General features: G+C 39.5%; 1 protein-coding gene across 1 annotated transcript in view; it reads right to left on the reverse strand.

Moving 5' to 3' along the window:
- Nucleotides 1–2,755: 2,755 nt before the first annotated feature.
- The window catches only part of LOC119906262 (metabotropic glutamate receptor 4-like), a 199,466-nt gene continuing 178,325 nt past the window's right edge, over nucleotides 2,756–23,896 (reverse strand). Inside the window, exons 7-11 of the mRNA XM_038723829.1 lie at nucleotides 20,375–20,575; nucleotides 14,465–14,601; nucleotides 11,923–12,858; nucleotides 7,096–7,342; nucleotides 2,756–4,046 (exon numbers count right to left, since the gene is read on the reverse strand). Coding sequence (XP_038579757.1) covers nucleotides 3,997–4,046; nucleotides 7,096–7,342; nucleotides 11,923–12,858; nucleotides 14,465–14,601; nucleotides 20,375–20,575 — 1,571 coding nt within the window. The 3' untranslated portion in view covers nucleotides 2,756–3,996. The remainder of the gene's footprint in view (nucleotides 4,047–7,095; nucleotides 7,343–11,922; nucleotides 12,859–14,464; nucleotides 14,602–20,374; nucleotides 20,576–23,896) is intronic.

The following is a 23,896-nucleotide window of genomic DNA, read 5'->3' on the forward strand; positions in this document are numbered from 1 at the left end:
CGTACATTAACTTGCCATTTAGTTTCAGTCAGCACTTACATATTCTATTTTGTAACACAGACAAAGTGTTTTAGAAAAATAAAAAGGGAGGGTGGGGGGTTGTGGCAAAAAATATAGCAGTAAATTATCATATTCACAAACACAAACAATCCCACAAACAATACTTTATCAAATGATGAGAAAATATTTGCGGCAACACCCTTGACTTTTGTTGAAGCTGAGAGCTAAGGGAATCATTGATTAAACCAAAATCTTAGTTATTTATAATCCTCTGCAGTAGTTTTCCTTCTGGACATTACACTTCCTCTCAGATTGTTCACATGACTTGTTATGAGTTTTGACATGCAACATACATATTTTTGCATTGCTGAGGATAACATTTAATGAGACAAACTCCAGAGTTACTGTTTATAACGAATACTTTAGAGACTGGAGACAGAAATGGAATTTACACACTTAATTATAAATTGTACATTAAGTCCTCTCTTCCTTGTGTTGAACAGAATACACTTGAAAGTTAATGGATGCAACGCAGACAACACCATGAAGGATCCATTGAAAAAATGGCAGGAGTAGTTTAATGGCTATGAGGCATAGAATGAAGGCACTGGCCCTTATTTATCAAGTAGCTATACACCCCCATTTGTTTTATCTAAAAATTAAAGGAAAGTCAATGAATGTATATTAGAAAAAAGGAGAAGTGATTATCGCTTTGCCTTTAAAGATTCATTAAGTGAGTTTTGACCACTAGGGGGCATAAAGGCTCTAAAACAAACAGAAACACAAACCCTGATATTAACATGTTAGTAAACAACTGCCTACTTGCACATCCCGCATATACAGAACATCAGTATCTTGTTGTTGTCATACTTCTGACCTAATAAACATAATTTTAAGATTCACTGGCCTTTTAGCTGTGTTCTCAGAGTCACTAGATGCTAAACTTTAATTTCCAGTCACTTCTCTCTCTACATTTTCTTAGCTAAAATGGTTGCTATACTTTAATTTCTTTGCTGTTTCATGACGGGAAGAGTGCTATCATTGTGTCTGAGTGTGTTTTCTGGAAATGAGATATACTTTTATATGCAGGTTTGTAAGAGCCTTAACTTAACTATAGAGTCTGTGTGTTAGCCAAAAGATCTGCACTTAATTAAGCTAAATGCTGCACAGAGCTGGAGACTCAAGTGTTAATTCTCATTGGGATCCACACTGAGTGAACCTGTCACTTAATGCAGGTTTACTGTAACAAAGTCCTCTTTGGCTAAATTAAGTGACAAAATAAAATAAAGTGTTTAAATGGAACATGACATAGTGCCAGCAATAAAAAGATCATACCAAGCATGTTGAAAGGTAAAACACTCCTCTTAGGAAATGTTATGCATTTCATCCACCTAATTATCTTTGAACCTTTTTTCACTTTCATGGAACTGAGGCCACACTTTCTCCAAAAGGGTCTTCATGCTGAGTAGCTACATGAGCCTAATTTTGTACTCAAAATACTTTTAAAACTGTCAATCATTTCTACTGTAGCTCCTAAATACATGATCCAAACCAGAAAAATATCCTTTGCAAGGAACACCGATTACCTGGGCATCTATCAAAAATCACAGTATGTATCACTCATGTAATCCTGCCCTATGCAAGCTGTCATACTGTACCATCAAGCTTAAGTTAATATATGTAGTATGACAACAGATTCATGTGGTGTTTTATTCCTCCACAAATCGAGCGTTTAGAATAAGAGGACAATTATGTCCCTAGCTTCACTACTACTATAAAAAATAAAGAATATATTTGTACGGCTTATATTTCTAAACACAAATATATAAAACACAAGATAATATGGAAATAACTAGGGATGGGGATCGTTAATTTTTATTGATATTGATACCCTTATTGAGACTGCTTAACGATCCGATTCTTTATCGACACCATTATCAATACCAGACCCAACGGGCATGAGGTAGGCCTGCATGGTATGAGGAAAATATTCAATGTACGAAATTTTTTTATATCGAGATGACATCACTTGCGATAAATAAACATATATTGAGTTGTACATGTTAACTAACTGGTTGTTTTTAATTTAATATTTTAAATCCAGCTAAATGTTGTTTCTAGAGCAGCAACATTAATGTTTACAACAGCAAAGTAACTCAATAACTTTATCTGACATCACAAGTAGTGAGTGACGTTTAGAAAGAATAACATCTGTATCAGTCCCTCCTTCTCTCGCTGGGTGCAGGTAACGTTACCAGGTAGGAGGAGGAGCGGCTGAGCCAGCAGCTGAGTTTTTAAGGCTACAGACCAGTCTATGCTCCAGACAGCTTTCTATTTAGCTTGTTTTTAACGTTTGGCTAATGCCAAGCTAGCGGTAGCTGTGCTTGTATAAAACATACAGGATGAGATACTGAGGACAGATGATTAAATTAACCATTTCTACATGTTTAACGTTACCTTACAGACAGGTGTATTGATAAAGTATTGTCTTTTTACTTGTGACGGTTTTATTGCACGTACTTACAGTAACGAGCGTAGCTGTCATCAACTAACGTTACACTAGTTTGGAGCTAACTTAACCCTCACCTTATTCCACCGTGACAGCGCAGTCTCTTGCTCTGCTGCTGCCCTGTGTGTGTGTGTGTGTGTGTGTGTGTGTGTGTGTGTGTGTGTGGGAGCCGACAGAGAGCAGGCAGAGACTGCAGCCTGATTATTTTCTTATCCATTGCATTTCAGATTAAATCAGATTTGACGCTCAAGACATAACGTTACATCATAGGACCGGCAAGTCTTGAAAGCAGTATCGATAAGCTAGAACCTTATTGATTTTCAGGTTTTGAGAAATTTTGGAACCGGGTCTCGATCCCCGTCCCTAGAAATAACAGTAGACAGTGTAACTTACTGGAGGGAAATCCACTGCAAGTGTGTTAATATTACGTCAAGAATAGTACCTTTTAATGTTGGCTGAGATGGAAGTTTAAAAAATGGGGCAACTTGAATTTCTCCCAATCATCCAACTGCTGTAATTTTGCTAAGGTGTCAACAAGCGCATGATAAATAAGAGCCAATATATCTGGGATGTTGCATCGACAAGTCTCTTAAGTCCTGGCTGACATTTATGGAGTGTGGTGTAAACTATAAAGGTATTCCATGGCAATTTGTTTTTAGATTTGCTCCTTTTGTGTTTGAAATTGCTCTTTATTTAGCAGAGGGTAACCCAGCGGGTAATGGTCCAAAATGACATCTCCACTGTGAATGACAACCATGACAAATGTTGCATTCCATAGACGTTGACGACACAGCACAGTACACGTGATGCTCCCACAAGCATGCTCTGGGACTGTACACTAGGTTTGCCAAGATGATGGCATCATTATCATGAAACATTTATAAAAAAAATCTGGGATGACCCGCTGCTTTATTTTCCGGTATTTCAGATTTGTTAGTTTATGTAAGAATACTGAATGTACTGTAGTAAGGCATGTACAGTTTGAAGAGTACTGCAGCTTTCAACCCCAATATTACCAGTAACCAAAAATAATGACTATATTTTTATACTTGTCAACTGCATTTGACGTGAGTAAAAGCAGAACACTTCCCCCCCCTGTTTTTGTTGAAATGAGACAAACGATTCAGCCTCAGAGAGGACTGAAACTGTGTGCTATACACTTCAGAAGGAAAACATACTGTAATCTCCAGGTTATTCACTCAGCCTGCATCTGGAGACGTCGCTACTCAACGCTCACTTGTCTTAGAAAGGGTGGGAAGAGGAAAATCTCCCATCTCCTTCCTGCTAACCTAATAATTTTTCATAAATTTGGCATTCAAGCCTTTACCTGATTCTCTAGAAAAATATGACATCCTTTTTATATATGGAGTGACAAATTCCCATCTTTCCACCCCAGTCCTCTCTGCTGTAGCAGCTTGGAATTCCTCCAGTATTTCCCCAGAATCAGGTGATTTCTCCTCAGGCAGGCCCTCGCTCCGCTTCCACGGTTAGATGGCATGGTTACTGTAGCTTATGTATGTCTGCTTGGAGGCCAGCACTGTAACGGAAGGTGTAGGAGAAAGAAGGGAAGGGTTAAAAACATGTTGGTTGAGATTTAAATAGGTGTGAAACTGTAATCTTTCAGAGCACATGTTGGAATCCAGATTGATGGGAACTTCTATTTATGGATGACTTCATTAGACTAGTGCAGGTGGAACCAATCATAACAGGAATGTCGTCTTCTCTATAATTGTATTGCATTTAAATTTAATTGTGTGTCATTTGCAGGTATTCAAATTAAACATGTTCTTGATTAATCAATTAATTGTTAAGCCTCTGAAATGTCAAAAAAAAGTTAAGAAAAAAATGATCAGATTTCGAAAGTGCAAGACATTCAATCTACAGTGATATAAAACAGAGAAGTCCAGCTGCTGGTATCAGAGAATAATTGGGATTTTTGCTTGAAAAAGGATTACCATTATCAAAGTAGTTACTGATACATTTTCTGCTGATCAACTAATTGATTAAGTCATTGTTCCTGCTCTAAAAGCTGATTTTACACAACTTCATAGCATTGGGGGACTACTGCTGATTGTTGCAAGTTAATCATTGATTGTTATAGCACGTGGTAGCATTGCAGACATTTTAACAACATATCACCTATGAATTATTTGTCAAGACAGTGATGCAGATGCAATCAGACTTATAGGCTGTGGCAGTGGTCATATCAATGTAAGTGCCTGCTATTAAAGTGGCATTAATGAAATCAGGGGAAACTCTGTCAGAGTGTTTTCCTCACAGCTAATCATTAAATTGTATCAATAAATGCATAATATAGAGGTGCCAAGCAGATCTCAACAGTGGTATGAAATGCAATAGTAACCATTCAACTGCAAGTCTTCTACTACATGCGAAGACCTGAGATTTCACTGTGCACCAAGCAAAGCATGCAGCAGTCCGTCAGTGTATTAACATTTTGAATTGTAAAGCACATCAGGTGTAAAAGGCTATTATGATAATATGTGATCTGACTTGGCACTGGTGTTGTCATCAATGTTTGATAACCGTGCTCATTATTCTTTAACATTCTTTTCATGTTTCATGGAATTTTATATCAGCTGTGAATAAAACACATAAGACAGATGACTGGAGGTTCAAACATGACTGTCATACCATACAGTACCCGTGTGTGTGTATGCAGTCAGGCTTCTATGCATATGTCTGTGTGCAAGTGTCATCGTGTTTATGTGGGTCATTTTTTTTTAAATAAAACGGCCCTCAGCGAGCATGCTTGCTGGTGGTAATCACACTACCAATCTGCCAATCTGCCCACAGCAGCCTTGGCTGATTGAATATGTCAGAAGGAATGAATCCAATCAGAAGACATAGTCGGAGCAAAGGTGCTGTAGAGGAGAGATGTGTAATGGTAAACATTTCTGTATATTTGTCAGTGCAATGTTGGGTGTGTGAATGGGGGCGGTATTCTAGCCATTTCATCCAAAGCATCTCTTCCAAGAGAAGCATTGATAAATGAACCTTATTTGAATATTTATGTGCTGCTAGGCCAAGATAAAGAATAGATGGTCCAGAAAGAATTGGAGCTGGCAGACCCATCTGTCTTTTCCTGTTCACTCTTATTGTTGTTGTTGTCCCATTACCACAAATTCCTTCTTTTGTCAACAGGGAAACAAATGACAGGGGACACATGGCTATCGCTTGTCTGCTGCACTCAGGCAGAGTGGTGTCATCTTCCCACATTAACGGGCTTTACCATGCTGATTGGCCATTTTACAGCACCACACACCATTGTCTATCCAAGTTACTGTCTGTTGGTCAAGGGTGGATTAATGAGGGCGTGATTACTGCCTTGTGTCATTCAGGGTGCTGTATTTTAGTCAGGGGCAGCCGGGATGCTTTGTGCATAGTATAGGCAGGCACAGGTGTTGTGGTGAACATTAGCAGAAATTAACAGGAAAAAAAGTGGTCACAGATGATAAAAGGGCAAAGTCATTGTCTAATCAGGTTACCTGAGAGTCTAAAGTCCCTCACAAGGCTCCCCTCCCTCAACACAGTCTGACACATAAGCACAAAGAGCAGTTGTTAGATTCACAGTTTAAAGCAGAGGGTGACAATCAGCACCTATAAATGGGCTCTACAATAGGATAAGATATAACCACTCCATTTTTGAGGTCGAAAAAAGGCATGCATATAAGTGTGGGCACAGGCTTTTTAGTCCTAATACACATCATTCTATACTGTTCAGCTTGTCAGAGTATAAAATCAGGACTTTCAGTAAGCAGAACATGTTGGGCTGCTTGATTGGATTTAAGCCTCCCCCCACACAGGGACTGCCTACTCATACACTTTATCTTGGTGATTGAAATATCCCCTTTTACAACACTGAGCTACCCGTCTCCTTTGTCCCCTTTCAAAATCAGGATAGTGTGGGCTCCCTGTCACACCTCCTGATTCGCAAATCCAGTGTGGTGAGAGTTAGTGAAAATGGAACTATTTTTCTGTTCCATGTATTGAAAATGCTGGATTACCCTGGTGGAAAAAGGAAAGTTACTGCATTCCTTTTTCAAACACATTTTTACATTTCACATTTGATATTTCTATACAGCATATGTGGAATATATACTGTGTATATTATATTAATAAACTGTAGGCTATAATCATTAGTTTTATCTTCCATTAATCAATTAAATCGTTGAATTATGGGGAACTGGGATAGCCCCAATCCTATGCTAGCTAGAGGCTAAGCTGAAATCAGTCTTCTAATTATTCACACAGTTCTGTCCATGTTCAGAAAGCCATAGTATAACACCACTGTAGTTGGCACTTAAATGGCACCCTCATTTCTTGTCTGCTCATCTAAGGCTTGCTAATTTCCTAAACTGCTGAAGTGTAAAATAACACTGACCTCAATTATGCTCACATAAAAAGAGTTCATTATTTTCAGGTACACATGTGTATTCTATAACTGCTATTATTTTACACATAAACAGCTCAATGCATCAGCCTAAAATAAACTCCTGGTTGAGGTCCAGTGGAACACATTTTATTCTTTACTTTCTCTTTAATGTCCCATCAGATGTGATACCAACCTTGTGTTTCAAGACTTTCACAGAGTTCAGACTTGGCCTCTCCATTGGGCCTCAGGCTACCTTTGGGGTTGAACTTGTTGGACATGGTGGCTGCAGTGACCACAGCTTTCAGGCTGCGCTTGCGCTTGGGTACGTTCTGCTCTGGATGGAAGAGAACCACGTAGACCTTAGGCATGTAGAGCATTCCCAGAGAGACTGACGCACTGAGGCTTACCGAGATGGTCAGAGTTGTGGTCTGGATATACATCTGTGTTAATGAAGGGACACAAACAAACAGAATCATTTGTTGAGGCGACAGTGACTGATGGGGACAGTGACGTTCTAGTTTTTGAATCTCAGGTAAAGCTGAGCACACAATAAGCTTGTGCCACTTAGAGCTGGGACAGTTTGAATTTGAATCTAACAAAGCTGCAATAATATTTTCTGGAGCATGTGATTGTCAAGTATGTATTGCTTTCAATAGACTGAGGCTTTTAAAATCTTGCATGTAGGACAGACACTGTATTACTCAAGTAATATCTTATACTTTCATAGAAATCCTAGCTTCTATTTAGAAGATCTTTGTACATCACACAGAATCACACAATCATTACATAAGACATGGTGATGGCATACATTACCCTTTATTCCTACTCTTGTATTTCCATGTGCGGGGTTCACACTCCTGAGCTCTGCTGTCATTGCTATGTTTTTTTTATTTATGCTACATCTAGTAGAAGGGCCCCCATTATGTGTGTCTATGTAGTCTGCATATAGATGTTTTTACCCTGAGGTTTTAGACAACAGCATAAGGATTGTGTGCTTTCTGAAGCCAGCGACAGCTGCAACTCACAGCTGGGTAGCAGATACTTAGCTACAGGCAACAACTGTGGAGCAGAAAGAAACATCCTACAGCATATTAAAAGTGCCTGCAAGTGATTTTTCATTTATGATAATCATCCCAGAGCTCAGTCACAATCTGATTTGTTAATGTAGGAAATGTGGTGAGTCAGTACAGAGGCTATAAGACATATAATAGATAGATCATATTTGATATTGACATATGCGTTATGAAATTGCCTTACATGCAAGGTGCACAGACTGAACACAGAAAACGTGATTCACTCAATTTTGAAAGTGTGCTTCCATAAACATAATAAAAATATCATGAAAGTAATGAATTTGAATTTGAAGACTTGTTTCACAGTGATCCTACTCCATCTTTTCATATTACTACAGTGTCAAAAACATTCATTAGAAAACAGTAAGAAGGGAACCTTTGACTATGCCCCTTGGATGAAAATTGCTGAGGTCCTCTGAAGTTGATGAACACAAGGCAAAGAGTATACAGTGGAAACACGGCTGGCAGACATCCTTCAAAAGAGATTTGCCTGAGGTTTTGTCTGACATTACATTTGCAGACATCACAAATGACTGAGTCTTTTGGCATGGGTAAAGCCCACAGGGCCCCGACCCAACAGCATGTCAACAGTTAGAAAATTATGTTTCCCAACATGGGGTTTAGAGACATGTTGTTTGTATGTGAGTTTATGCAACATTTAGCTTCTCATTTCAAGATGCTTACGGATTGTTTATAAACCTTTATATATTAATCTGACCAGATAGGAGGTACTGTATTATATTTCAAATTAGCCTACATCATAAAATACAAACAACCACTCAGACCTAAGGACACCTAAGGACAATTGTAGAGACACCAATTAACCTAGCCTGCATGTCTTTGGATTGGAGGAAGCCTGAGCACCCGGAGAGAATCCACGCAGACACTGGGAGAACATGCAAACACAGAAAGGCCGGGGCAACCGGGGTTTGAACCCACAACCTTCTTGCTGCACCACCGCGCTTCCCACGGGTAGGACAGTATTTTAAAATAAAATAAATAGCATGACCTATCATACAGGGACTGATATATGTTGATATAATAAAAACCAAAACATTGCACAAATTAAGCCCTTTAAAGCCATGTCAGTTGAGAAAAAAGAGCTGTAAGTGCAAAATGGAAGTGATAGGGCATTGTATTCCATCATAGTGCAAACAGCACATGAGCATTCCTTGGTGATAGAGGGGGAGTTTTGTAATCTCCTGAGAAGATTACACGTGGCCCGGGGTGAGTTTGGAATAATATTGCTACCCCTCTGGAGTACAGAGAGGAGTCACTCTGTGAGGGGAGCCAAGACCCTTGTCCACCTCCATCGGCCCTGGTGACATAAATTCTCCCTGACACGCCGATATGATTGCCAATCTGCTCCATCGGCACAGCAAGGGAACAGGGCAGGGGACAGAAACCTCAGCGGGCTGAGCCATTATGAAGTTTATTTGAAGCAGGATTGCTCCTTTTTGTCATTAGGCATCAAATCCCTTGTCCCGACAGCTGCCAGAGCTGTCTCTACCTATACGCAAAGCATGTGAAGACGAACACACTTCCACTGCTCCTCAAAGTCCATGTACCCAAATATTTTGGCTTAGGGTTTTCTGAATATAGACGAAATTAAATGAATGTCATAGAATATTGTAGAATAATATGCTTTAATTTCATTGTGTAAATTAGGGCTGGGTGGTATATCGGTATATAATGTATACCCATAATATAATTTCAAAAGAGATATGAAATTAGACAATACCGTTTATACCGATTATAGTTTGATGTTGAGTTAATTAATATGCTCTTCTGCCAGCGTTTGCTCCTCTCTCTCTCCCTCACCGCGCAGCCCCACCCCTCCCTCTGCGTCTGCACGCAGCCGTCTACTCACAAAATCTCTAACAACATGGAGGGAGACACAGTGCTGGTCGACACTGTTAAAGACCTGGCTTGTAAAAAAAAAAAAAAAAGCACGGTTCATTCAGTGTTCCCCGCACATACACTTTACTTCGGCGGTCTACTCAGGTTAGGCGACACATTGTAGCTTTTATCAGAGAAACACAGTGATTACGTTACAAGTTGCAACACTGTGGATATTTTACAAGAACGGACCAGGTAAAGCGACAGTGAACACACCAGTCAGATGTTATTTGGTAGCTACCACGGTGGTTTTGTTTTGATAGGCTCCGTCGTCAACACGCCTCCTCAACATTCAGCTCAGCTGCTGCTGTGAAGGGAATCACCGGAGGAAAAGTCCAGAAGACAAGTTCATTTCAGTGACTTTAAACAGCCTAGCATACTACTGATGGAGAAAGTCACCGAAGCGGACATACAGGAAGAGAGACGGTAAAGCCCCTTTTCCACTGCACGGTAGCAGCTCGACTCACCTTCTTTTGGTTTTCCATTGTGTAAAAGTTGTACTTGTACCTGCTACCAGGCTACTTTTTTTCGTATCATCTCCGTCTTATCTGTCTTTACATTCTGAGTTTTAACTTAAATCAAGAGACAGCTGTGTGTGCGTCGCCGGTGTGTGTATCGCATTGAATATTACGTTGCGGCAGTTGTGTGTGGTGTCGCTATGATGACCAGCTAGATTGAGGGGTGCCATCTCTGCGTACTATCTGCAATAGAAAACGGAGGACAGCCAAACCGAGGCGAGACGAGTTGAGCTGGTACTGGTAATGGAAAAACGGCATAAGAAGCGGGGAACGCTGACGGAGAATAAAGTATAATTTAAACAGTGAAATAAGAAACAAGCTAACTTACTAAAAATAGTAAAAACATGCCCACTAAAACCGCCCCCCACTCCCCAGCCCGCTTAGCGTAAAATACCCATATATATTTTATACCGGAATTCTGCCTAACAGTACCGGGATATGACTTTTTGGCCATATCACCCTGCCCTAGTGTAAATTAATATGACCTACATTTTTTGTGGTAACTTCTTTGATTTGTGTTGGGATTGGATTGAAACCCTGTTGGACATTCTACACTCCACCAGCAATAAAGCACATAAGACATCGAGTCGGGCTAGCCTCTGTTAGGTTGTTTTAGTTTAGGGGTTAGGGTTAGACAATCAGAGGCAGAGTAGGGAGCAGGACTGACGCAAAGATGTAAAGAGTGTGTCCCTCCATTAAAGGACACTTTGTCCAAATAACACTGTTTATGTTTTAATAGGTGTTAAGGCATTTTCCTCTATCACTTTGCTAGTATGTCCATACATACTCCATCCATTACCCTGCCTTTTAACACACTATTATGCTGTCCGTAATCTAAGGGCTGCTATTAACTTTATGTGCAGCACCATAGCATTCCCATACTGATTTCCACTCTCGCTTTTTAATGTACATCTCTGTTGAACAACCTCAAAATTAGCACTTGTAGGGTAGAGGTAATTTGGAATTCACTTTCAACTTACAAGAAACATCAACAGCCACAGTAATTTTCTGCTACTTCACAAACCCGCGTTTATCTATTTCTGTGTGCATGAATGTGCAGTGATTGACTACTCTGTATTCCCACCCAGTGAGGCTGAATCAAACACACACAGCAACACAATTAAAGAAAACATATCCAAGCAAGCTTGAGGTGAATCAATTGTTCTCACAAGTTGGCTCTAAAAGCCTTGTAATCCCCACAGTGGACTGCAAAGCTCATCATCTCAGGATGAATAGTGGCAGCATCCACAAACACAAGAGGCTGATTCTATACAACAAGCATAATTTGAGTCGCCATTTTCTTCACAATGTGGTGCACATGAACTGTAAAAGAACCCCAAATGGAAAACTGACATTCAACAGGCGCAAGATAATTTAATTGACTTGCTGCCATGGTGCTCTTTGTAGTGCAATTGCTGAAGCTTAGTGACCACATTGGCATTTATGCACATATCTAAAACAAATAATTGTAAAAATAGGGCAAAAGTTAGTTATTTTAGACTTCCACCACATTTTAAATGGAATAGTTACCTTTTCTGCTGATTGTGATGTCCCAAAGAAGATGGGGATGAAGGCAAGCCATACAATGCAGGTGGTGTACATGGTAAAGCCGATGGGCTTGGCCTCGTTGAATGTCTCGGGAACCCCTCTGGTCTTGATGGCGTAAACTGTGCAGGTGACCATCAGCAGCATGCTGTAACCCAGCAGACAGATAAGGGACAGGTCTGATATATCACATTTCAGCACACCACGGGCCATTTTAGGATTGGCTGTGCGCTGGTCCTCATAGTCGATGATGGCTTGCGACGGGTCAACACCAAACCAGATGCACACTCCAAGGAGCTGTAGTGAGATCAGGCTGAATGTGATAACTAACTGAGAGGCTGGGGAGATGAACCGAGGGGCACTGACCGACATCTTGCCCTGCTCAAAAATCCTGTAGATCCGATTTGTCTTGGTAAGCAGTGCTGCGTAGCTTATGCTCATACCCAGACCCAGGAAAATCCTTCGCAGGGAGCAGATAACCACATCAGGAGTAGAGATCATGAGGAATGTTGTAGCGTAGCAAAGAAAGATACCTGTCAGCAGCACATAGCTCAGTTCTCGACCTGATGCCTTAACAATGGGTGTGTCATTGTAGCGTATAAAGCTGACAACCACAAACAGAGTGGCCATGATGCCCAGGACAGCAATGAGGACAGGGATGACTGCCCATGGGGAGCTCCACTCCAGCTTGACAATGGGAATGGGATCACAGCCAGTGTGGTTCTCATTGGGCCGCAAATCAAAGCGGCACATCTTGCAGGTGTAAGTGTCTGCCTGATACTGGTAACCATCGCAATTCTCGCAGTGCCAACAACATGGAATTCCCTTCACTATCTTCTTGCGCTGCCCAAGACGGCAGGGTTGGCTGCATATGGAGGAGGGTACTTCTTGTGTTCCACCAGGCCACTGCATCTCATTGATCTGAAGGGAAAAGATTTGCACAAATGGCCAGTTTCACCTCACTACCAACTAACACTGTTTTACTCACATACTCACATCCATAAAACTCTAATGAGGAAAACAAATACTGCGCAAACATTGATAATTTACAGCATATTGTTTCACTAGTTACATATTAAACAATGTGGTATATAATGCATGAGGACACAATTTGGTTAACACTTGGTAGATTAGTTTACACACATACACACACACACACACACATGCATGAAAGAATGAGCAAACTGAAAATGGAATATTCACTACGTGAAAGCTGCAGTCTTATCAAGACATCATTGTGTAAACTCATCTAGTTATAACTCAACGGGAAACAAATTTGCTGTTTAATTACTTCCAAGGAAGGTTGCACTTACAGTAGGAAAGATAGAGCCAAGCTACACAGTACTGCAGTCTCAACACAGTGTGGTATCATGTGCCTGTGCTGTTGCACTGATGTTGTTTATTTTTATTGCAATGCAGTTTGCTTAAGAGGCTTTATTAAGTAAAATAAGGTACGTAAAGGGATAGGTAATATTCAATTATATCTATTATTCCAATAAGCATTTGGATGGTTTAGATGATTAATTTTGTGTCTATAAAAATCTCCATATGACATTCCTGATTTCCTTGGATGCTGATAACTCAGGACCTTGATGTCTACAATAATCCAAAACCATACCTACAGTATGTGCGTCAACAAAATGAGAATGCCTGGGGGCTCATATATAATATACATAAATGATGCATAACAACAAGAATGATGCATACACATAGTTGTAAAGGCCAAGATGTGTGAGGAACAATGCAATTGCGATGTTAACATATGCAAAACTACAGATTATGTGCTTCATGCATATGTTAAAGAGGAAACAGGTGTCTTACTGTATCATGTAATGATGGCGATAAGGTTAATGCAAAAAGATGCCTTTCTCTCTATACTCAGTTGTCGACTCATATGAGCATCATTGTGAGCGGAAATATTATAATAATACTGTACAATACAGTTAGTGTTAGCCTGAAGCATTTGCGTCTGTTGATAAATTTTAACGCCAACCAGGAAGATGATTTATTACTAATATAATTCCATTAACTGTTGCCCTATAAAACTCGACATAAGCAAGATGTGTTCAGTATCATCTTTGACAAGAGTGATAAGTCATGGCTCTACTACATATGGCTTTATTAGAGATACTGTAAATTTCACATAAATTGAACTCAAATGAGAAAGAATGTTTTGAGATCATGTTGACTCGAGTCCTACTTGAAGGATGCATTTCATTTAACAATTAATTCTTCTAGTTATTTTCTATGGGACTTGTGGTCACAACACCCATCATTCTACTTGTTGAAGCTACAGTCGGCAGTTTTATTGTCACATGCTTTTTGCATTTTCTTGTCTAAGACTAAATTAATTGCATTGGCCATGAAATGCTGAATAACCATAAATGGGATGTCTCTTTAATCATTTTGGCTGATTGTTCATGTCTGATGTGATCATGACAAGCACAAAAATCTGATTTTTTTTTTCTTTGGAAAACTCAAGTCTACAATCTTCCAGATATATATGTACTAATTCAAATATGCGTACGTCCAAATGGAGCTGATCCGTCCAGTGACCAATGATCTTGTATTCTGGCGTGTTATTTGTGATCTGGTATTGGTAGATTTCATAGCGACCAGGAGCATCTCCATTTACATTGAAGACCACCGGGGTGCCAGCAATTCCTGAGGATGAAAAAATAAAATATTATTGTTGTTTTAAAGGGATGATTGTAACTTAAAGCTGAACTCTAGTGTTAGGTACAGTGCAAACTCATAATGCTCTGAGATAAAATGAGGCTGCAAGGGGACTTCAAGCCAATGCTGTTATAGTGTTAATGACTGGAGCAAAATAGATGTTGACAGCCATGTTGTCCTGGTCCTTTGAGGCGGGCCAGGGCTGCTGTCTGTTCATGTTCCCATATCATTTCACACTCCTTCATTCTGCTTATTGCCCCATTGCTTGTTATCCACAAGGTCCCCACTCACAGAGCTAACGAATGACAGCACTGATTTTGATTACCACTTTGAGGTCTCCCTCATCCCTCTGCTTCCCTTTTCTGCCTGTTCCCGTGCCAGCTTCACAACTTGTTATAAAATTGTGGTGTCAGGGAACGAGGATTCACAGATTTAGTGATGATAGCCCACTACAGAGCGTCTCAGAGGAAAGGACCATTAATAGCATCCCAATCTCTGTCTATATGCTCCTACCAAATTTGCTTTCTCTCCTTTAGTGCAATCCCCTAATACGCAATTCAGGAACATGGTGAAATGGGGGTTGAAACGTGCAATAAAAATGCCCTTAGTTAACTTGCAACTGAAATGTGTTTTGGATGGCCCACAGTCAATATTTGGATGCTGTGTGTATTCGATTCTAAAGCTACATCAAAGGGATAAGACTGCATTTTTTTTCTGCAACAGAAAAGGGAAATACAGACACCATACTTTATACTTTTGACTCTGTTTTCCAGCATTTAGGAGATTGCTGTTCATGTTCCACAAGTATTGAACACACTCCCCTCTGTCATAACAGTAAAAGGGATTATTTATTTGAGTGTTTTGTTTCCTTTAATAGGTCACAGTATTGATTGTTTATTGTTGGTTGAACCTATGAGTCAGAGTTGGAAACCTGTGAGTCAGGCTCCTTTTCTCCATCCTGCAGATTTGTGTGCTTCAGAATACTGATCAAAACCCATAGGATTTAATTGCATTAGTATCATCCTGCTGCATTATCTAGAGGGCATGTCTAGGACAACAGCAGGCAGTCATGTGCGATTATGAAGATTTTCTTGCCCGTCTCAGCAATACAGGGAATTGAGTGGGATGTATGTTTCTACTAATTTGATTGCCTTAATCGATTAGTTTCACCTCTTAACTTGCAAAATAGTGAATTGCAAGTTTCACGCACGGACAGCAGAATTAACAAACTGCTTGTTTAATAACCAGGTCATAATTTTGAGGAAACACAGCACAAGATAACACTTAGGAATGAGGAAGGAATGAAGAGTCGTGCAGTATAGAAAAATAAAAACATCTACTACTGTCAGCTGCAGCTCTGCCCAAAAGCATAGAAAATAAAATGGCCATGGTAAAATCATCTGTAAATTTACCTCTAAATGTGCTTAACTGGGTTCATAACAGTGTGTGTGTGTGTGTGTAAGACTATATGTAATGCTTTTAAAGTTAATTACTGTACTGGGTGGAGATGACTGTGGAAATATGTGCAGGGCAGTAGGTAGGGCACTGTATTATTACTGACATGCTACTTAAAATCAGGTAAGAACAAATGAACATATATAAACAGGATTCAGGTTTACTCATTTCAGTTGTGACAACAGCTGTAAAAGTAAGCTTTATTGTTATCCTTAAATTCAAATTTCCCATTTGTCTGCTGGTTGAAATTCCATGATTTTAAGTTTATTGAAGGTTTATTGAAGGTGAAGCATTTAAAGCTCTACTTCCTTTTCTTAAGAATTGATTATTTAATCAAACAAAACAGCAATTTGCACAATGTTGCGGTTGCAGTTGAAAAGCAAAAAAAACTTTGCTTCAACTCCATTAAAAACCATTAGCCAAAACCACAAGAAATCTAATGTGTTTACAAATGTTGTTAAAAACCTATCAATAATACAAGATACAGATTTTGCTGTTGGATGTTAGAAGTGCGGAGGTGGCTTTACTGAACTCAATTTCTTTGATGGGGATATTTGCTACAAACCCAACAATACAAGTTAAATAAAACAGAACCGCCACAATTTCTTCATAAATGCAAAGCAATCATTTAAAATAAAAAAAGATATTCAGAGCAGACTACAATTTATTTCTACTCTAAATGGAGTCATTCAATTAGTCATTCAATTGGGCAGAGTTAAGGTCTAATGCTGGTGTTTATTACCTTTTCAGCGTTCCCTCTTTGATGACACTGACCTCAGGAATTGTTAGGTCTTTCAAACTGTATCTCACCCTCACACTTTGCTTTACTGGTATATTCCTAGTTCCCTGGACAGGCAAGGCAGGCGACTTGTCTCTTATGCAAAAAAGTGGGTCTTACTTGTGCAACCAAACATCCATGGCATAATTACTGTTAGAATTGTCTGAGCAAATTGCTCTACCATATATATATATTATATGATTCTGTGACCGTGCACTTCCTCAAATTACCTCTAAATGAAACTAGTAATCAAACCTCATGAAAACAGGCAGCTTTAATTGGCTGTTTAAACCCGATGTTACAGCCAACCTTTAATCACGCCACTTTTAACACAGCTTTACTGTCAAGTTTATGTCTTGCAAGGTTACTTTGCTAAACAAAATATATCCTCTGGAAAAACAGCATTAAGTACCAGTGAGTATGCTATATCTGAATATAACCAGCAGCAGCTTCGTTCAGCATCAGTGGCATCACAATCCAAGCATCAATAAGTATCAACTTGATCTCCAATATCTGTAGTGCTTAGGTTTCGTCTTTCCTTTCGTCAGCATGGATGTCTGTAGATAATTCCCAGAATACACTGGGATCATGTGAACATTCCCGTTGTTTTCCTACAAACCTTTTAAATTCTGCATTCCTCTGTGCCGAAAGACTCTTAAAAGCAAAGCAGTATTCCGGTAATGTGCAGCATTGATTTTCTAGCCATCCCTGTTGTAAGCCCAAAGGCTTCTGTGCTGACAAGCCTTCCAGTAACATAACACAGTGAATAAAGGAATGCATAAAGAATTGAAGTTTAGTTCTATAACCCAAGCCTGCTATACAGCATTTTTTATACAGATTAAAGCTTTACTCCAGTGCTGGGAGAATTGATCTGTGTCGAAAACTAAACGAATGTGACTCCAGGATACAACTCCAAACAATGTCTTTTTTTTACACAAATAAGGACTGACCTGCTTACATAGTAATAAGCACACTCAGGAACAGGTAAACAATGTTTTGACTTTGAAGATGGGGCATACAGTAAAACACTGCTGAGCAATGCAGAGTTTCCTTTCAGTGTCCATTAGGGATGAAAAGTAACTACAAACATAAGTGTCAAGTTAACCTTTATTATCCCCAACAATAAAGGTTACGTTGACTATATTACATCCATCCATACTTACTTTAAAACTCTCTCACATAAATCTCTAAACCAAACCACCTCTGTGGAAGTAAATACCAAGTCATGCCTTTTCCTTTGAACAGTTTTATACATTTTCTCCAGTATGGTATCAATTGAGTTACTTAGTAACCTGACAAATGATTCCTTTCTTCCCATCTACCTCTGTTGCCCTTTAGAGGCTGTAGACTACCATGTGCCTTCATTGAACAAAAATGTTCTCTTGAAAAGTGACACATGGAATCGGGAAGGAGAATAATAGGGAACCTGGACCTGTGGGCCTGGAGACCCTAAAGAAAGTACACTCCCCCCTAGTCATAGATGGGCTTTTTTTGGAAATCGCTATATGTGCAATATCCAAATTGCAGGATTCTTTTTTTTTTTTGCATATCCTTCAGCACTAGTTTGGCTTAAGCACTAAAACTACTTGGTAAAGGGTAGGGAGCCTAGATAGCAGTTAAAAGAAAGCAATGTTGAATGTTAGTAGAAAAATGGGAAACAAACAGTAGTCTCACCTGTATCCAGCCAAGTCAGCCTCCTCCCTACGAGGGTTTGTGGCTCTAATAACAATGTTCGGCTAATTCAGCAAGCATCAAGGGTAGTAATTCCTATATAATTCCACTGTCATGTTCTTTGGAGTACTCCACCAAGCTGTTGTACAGGCACTGATGCTGGCAATTAAACTCTTTACTCTTCATCCCGAAGTTCCCTTATTTTTCTCATTTACTGTAAATTATTCCTGTCATGTACTTGCTGTGGCATGGCTGCCCCTCACCCAAAGATCCCACTCTGTAATTGTCATACAAATAAATGTATCCATCACTGTATAATCATCTCTGAGGGTGAAGCAGATTTAAGATTGTGTCTAACTGCTCACATTGCATTCTACTTGATTGCTTGAACACTGTGACCCTCTACTCATCTGACGTATAATTAGCATAAGTTGTTAAATCCACTGAAGTTGACCTATGTTAGACCCCGTTCTATTCGCATATTTATTATTTCTTTACAAGGCAAAGGGTTACATTCATGAACATGCTTATTTCATGACCTCCTTATGTATGTATCTTTTCTTGTACAGATAGGCCTATAATTAATTTCAGAGTTTCAAAGTTGTTATGTTATAGTGTTACAATTGTATAGTCATGCATGTGTTGAGACTTTAAATTAAAACCTAACTTGCTACCTTCTAGATATCAGTTTTGACACTCTTTACTGAATATTTTATAATGTTCATCTTTCATGAAAGATAAATATCAGAAGATAAAACACTGCCACTGTCAATTAAGCTAACAAAGCTATTCCTGTGCCAAATGGCCCAATAAAGTAAATTATCTGAGGAAACTTTTGTCATAATATGTAAATCATAAGGCACGATATACACATGCTGAAACAGGAAGAGAGTTAAGTGTAGCCCAGTTAGTCTTTGTTCTGTATTTGAATGTTCTTGTTGTTCTTGTCCAGGCCAATGTGCGACAGACGGTACAAAACAATGTGCAGCTTTAGCTATGAAATATTAATTTTAATTAATTTTTAAATGCTCATTGAGGCATTGCATTAACTTCCAGAAGCTAGTTGAACAGAGGCTAGACAAGTCAGTCAAAACATCGGCTCTATTACATTTTAGGTTCTCAGCTCATGTTTTCACAGAGAGTGACATATAGAATGCAAGGGTCAAAGCCATGTTACATGTGTACATAAGCGTATTTAACTCGTACCTATTTCTGTCTCCAGAGAAAATGCCACACTATATTTGCAAGCAAAACAAAAAAATTTAAGAAAATAAAAGAATTTAAGTTTACCCAGAACAGCTTCTGGAAAACTACTGATGCACGTTTTTGCTTTGTGTTAACTCTCTCATTTTTGTCAAATTTAAACTCAGCAGCCGGTGCAGGAGATCTCTTGTGTGGGCAATTCAATGTTGACAAGATAAGGCGGGAAATCTCACAAAGCACAGTTCCTATGCACCATCAACTATGATAAACACTTTTCTGCTGCTGACTGTCAACCTCCTACAGATCTCAGCCTCTTGTGCTTGCTGGGAGTAATTTACATTCAGTAGCCTGATAATTGAAGGCCTCTGAATACTTACAGAACCTCTTCATGAGCATGTCACTGAACCCCAAAATAGGACATACTGTAAAAGGTTCACTATACCAAGATCATCCAAGATTGCTTTTGTACAAATAAACTTGTGCCTTACCATATACATTTGGCAGAATACTTGCTGGTAAAGTATTTCTTTGAACATGGTTGTTCTTGCTGTTTTTAAATATTAGTAGATAAAATGTGTAAGTGCTAACAACTTGTGCTGTATAGTACGTACATGCAGTTGTAAGCCTATCCTAGGTGGGATTAGGAGTACACACCTGTGAAGTTGACATTGCGGATGTACTTGAGCAGCAGTGTGCCGTTGATGGTGTCCATCATGGAGCAGAGGCCGACTTTTCCAGGACAGAGATCTTTGTGCATGTTGTGTAGAGCATGAGCCATGGCATAAACTGCGTCAATCACAAACTGAACCTTCCCCTCTTGTTCGTAGGATGAATCTTTCCCGATCCGCTCATGGTCTGAAAGAAAACCAATAAAAGCACAAAATTAACTGTCATGAAATAAATATGGGATTGGCATGATGAATTCACAGAAATATGAAGATTTAATTTAACTTGTATATGTTCCCATTCTGTGCTTTTGCTGGCCGAGTCATTGCAATCATGACAGACAATCAATACTGAAATATTTGATATTAAAGACATAATATTCAGAACAAAAATGCTGCTCTTCAATCAATCAAAAAATGTAAGAACTAAACAATGATTTCTAGATGTGTAAAATCAAGCAAATGACAGCCTTTCAAGAGGCCTGATTACTCAATTGTGAACCCATCTTTTTTTTCACCACATTTAATTTATTTACAGATTGCTGGTGAATTGTGCATGTTAACTAATAATTATATGCTCTTTCTTCTAGACATCAATCACAGAACCTCTTCTGACAAATTCCAAAATGGTCTCATGTGTAGCCTTTCTCATTATGGTCTGTTGATCACTGATTAGACTCCCTGAAGATTATTCAACAAGACTCTTTTGGCATTATATATCCTAATCTGCCTTTCCTAACATAATAAAAATAAAGGCAATAAGCACAGGTTTGTCAATACAATGTGCTCTGATGAGGTAGGGGGCCTTCTCGGAGCTTAGGTCTTGTTTATATAATCTTAGGGTTTATCCCAACATAGTCAGATGCCACCTCACATCCATAAATCAAGAGCCCAGATTGTGATCGAGTGGTAGAGGTGGGGTGGAAGACACAGCATGACAGGCCTAATCATTCTTCAATATTAATGTAATTGGTTATGACAGGTGTATATTAATCATAGCAAGGGTTGTTCTAATGCTTTGAAAATGTGTTAACGCCTAAGCAAGGTTTCAATTAGCAGCTGAGTGTACCTCAAACACGTTTCAACTCTGGGGGATTGTGCTTTCCAGTCGGCAGCCCCCAAGCTTTGGAATAGTCTCCCAATAAACCCCATCTTTTCAGACAGGCATTTAGGTAGCCTGTGGTATTTAATGTTTTAACTTGTGTCTTATGTTTGTTCCTCTTATCTTTTATTTGTTTGTTTTTTTATTTGATTCTCTTTGACTTTTTATTTCTTTGACTGTGAAGCACTTTTTTGACAGATGTCTGTGAAAGGTGCCATATAAAGAAACTTTGCTTGCTAAATCATTTTATTCGCAAATTCTCTGCCACATAAGTTAAGCAGAAAGACACTCTTTTAAGTAATATTTGCCAACAGCAATAACAGGAATAAAACTGCAACATTGGAAGATTTTCAACTTTTATAATAAGCTTGCATAGAAATACGCCCCTTTCAGACATACACCTCTTTACGTTGAGCTGATGGCAATTTAAAGGGCATTTTTCGACCCCTTTTTCCCACGTTTTTGTGTCTATGTGTCTAAATTGGTCCAGTATTGAGCACTCGGCAGTAGCGAGACAGGGCTGCAATGTAATCCTTGCAGGCAATTGTGCCCCGTCATATTACTGTTTTTATCAATGGAGTCAGTGGATGAGAGCAATATAACAACTGTTTCTGGTTAAACAAAACGGATCTTACTTTAAGAAAAAAAGGTCTGTCTCTGTCGGGATCCTTTCCACATTGTTGTCAGACACTTGTAATAACAATCTCTGCCTGTCAGTAGCAAAACACGTACTTTAGTGGACCTACTTTGACTGGGCGCAATTACCTGCAAGGGCCCCGCCCTGTTTTGTGGTCGCTCAATACAGGACCAATTTCAAAAAATATTGTCCACATTAGCCACAAAAACATGAGAAAATTAAAGCTGCAAGCAGCGTTGGGCGGGCCCTCGCATGAGTAGCGTGTCGCGGTGTGAGGCGACCGCGTTGCATATTCTGGAGCTCTGCCGGTGCTGCTGTGTATTTGCTACGCGCTTCGGACACTGCATGAAGGTGTTATACGTCACTTCCTGTGTCCCCTTTGTGGCGCTGCATAGTACTTGGCACTATGACTATAAATGAATATTGCCGTATAGATGTGTTCGGGGCGGGACACTTATCAAGCATGTAAAGTTTGGCGCAGATGTGAGCATGTACACTGAAGTTACAACAACTTCCTGTGTCATGGTGAAGAGTTGATCTTTGACGCCACGCCACGGACACACCCATTGATGAAAACTCACAGATAGCACAACTTTTCATCATCAATGCCTTTAGAAGGCACAGCAGAAATTTTAAGTCGATCCGACTAAATCCCTAGGAGGAGTTTGTTAAAGTACAGAGTGTGTAAATCGCCAAAAATGACCATTAAATCCAAAATGGCTGACTTCCTGTTGGGTTTAGGCTATGGCTCCAAGAGGCTTTTTTGTGCATCTGGACAAGATACTCGTACCAGAAATTTCATACATGTAGGTCAAACGTGTGGCGGGGGCTGCTTCGTTAAAGGTCACTTCCTGTTGCCAGCAGGTGGCGCTATGACTGTGGGTGAATGTCGGCATGTACATGTGTTCAGGGCGGGACTCTCATCCTACATGTACACTTTGGTCCAGATGCGAGCATGTACACTGAAGTTACAACAACTTCCTGTGTCATGGCGAAGAGTTGATCTTTGATGCCACGGACACGCCCATCAACGAAAACTCACAGATGGCACAATTTTTCATCGTCAATGCCTTTAGAAGGCACGGCAGAAATTTGAAGTCGATCGGACTAAATGCCTAGGAGGAGTTCGTTAAGGTACGGAGTGTGTAAATCATCCAAAAATGGCCGTAAAACTCAAAATGGCCAACTTCCTGTTGAGTTTAGGATATGGGTTCTTGAGGCTTTTTTGTGCGTCTGGACATGTCCCCAGAAAATTTCGTGCATGTAGGTTGAACATGGACGAGGGGCTAATTTTTTTCCAATTTTCTAGGTGGCGCTAGTGAGTCATTTTGCCACGCCCATGCGCGAAACCCATAAAATACGAAATTTTTCACCACTTCTGACATGTGTGCAAAGTTTGGTGAGTTTTCAAGTATGTTTAGGCCCCCAGAATTGAGCTTACTTTGCAGAAAAAAATAATCCTTACAGTTTCAATAGGGACCTCGCACGGTTCATGTCTGAAAAGCAGCCAGGTCACTTGTACTTTCCTTTTTACTCTCACACGTTCAACACTGGACACAGTCTGATGTATTGGATTAATGTAAAGGCTGCAGCAACATATGTGTTTAAACATGCTGAGACAGCAAGATGGAGATGCACGTCTTGTTCCGTCTTCTAAAATCACAGCATACATTTATCTTAGACGTCATCTCTTCTTCACAATTTAAATAAAATCACTTTAATAAACTATATGAAAGGCTGTGAAAGAGTCAATTTTAAGTTTGATTACTCCC

The sequence above is a fragment of the Micropterus salmoides genome, unplaced genomic scaffold (genome assembly GCF_014851395.1).
Source record: "Micropterus salmoides isolate LMB-PRFRI ecotype aquatic unplaced genomic scaffold, ASM1485139v1 Ms_hic_scaffold_16, whole genome shotgun sequence".
In the NCBI taxonomy this organism is placed as follows: domain Eukaryota; kingdom Metazoa; phylum Chordata; class Actinopteri; order Centrarchiformes; family Centrarchidae; genus Micropterus; species Micropterus salmoides.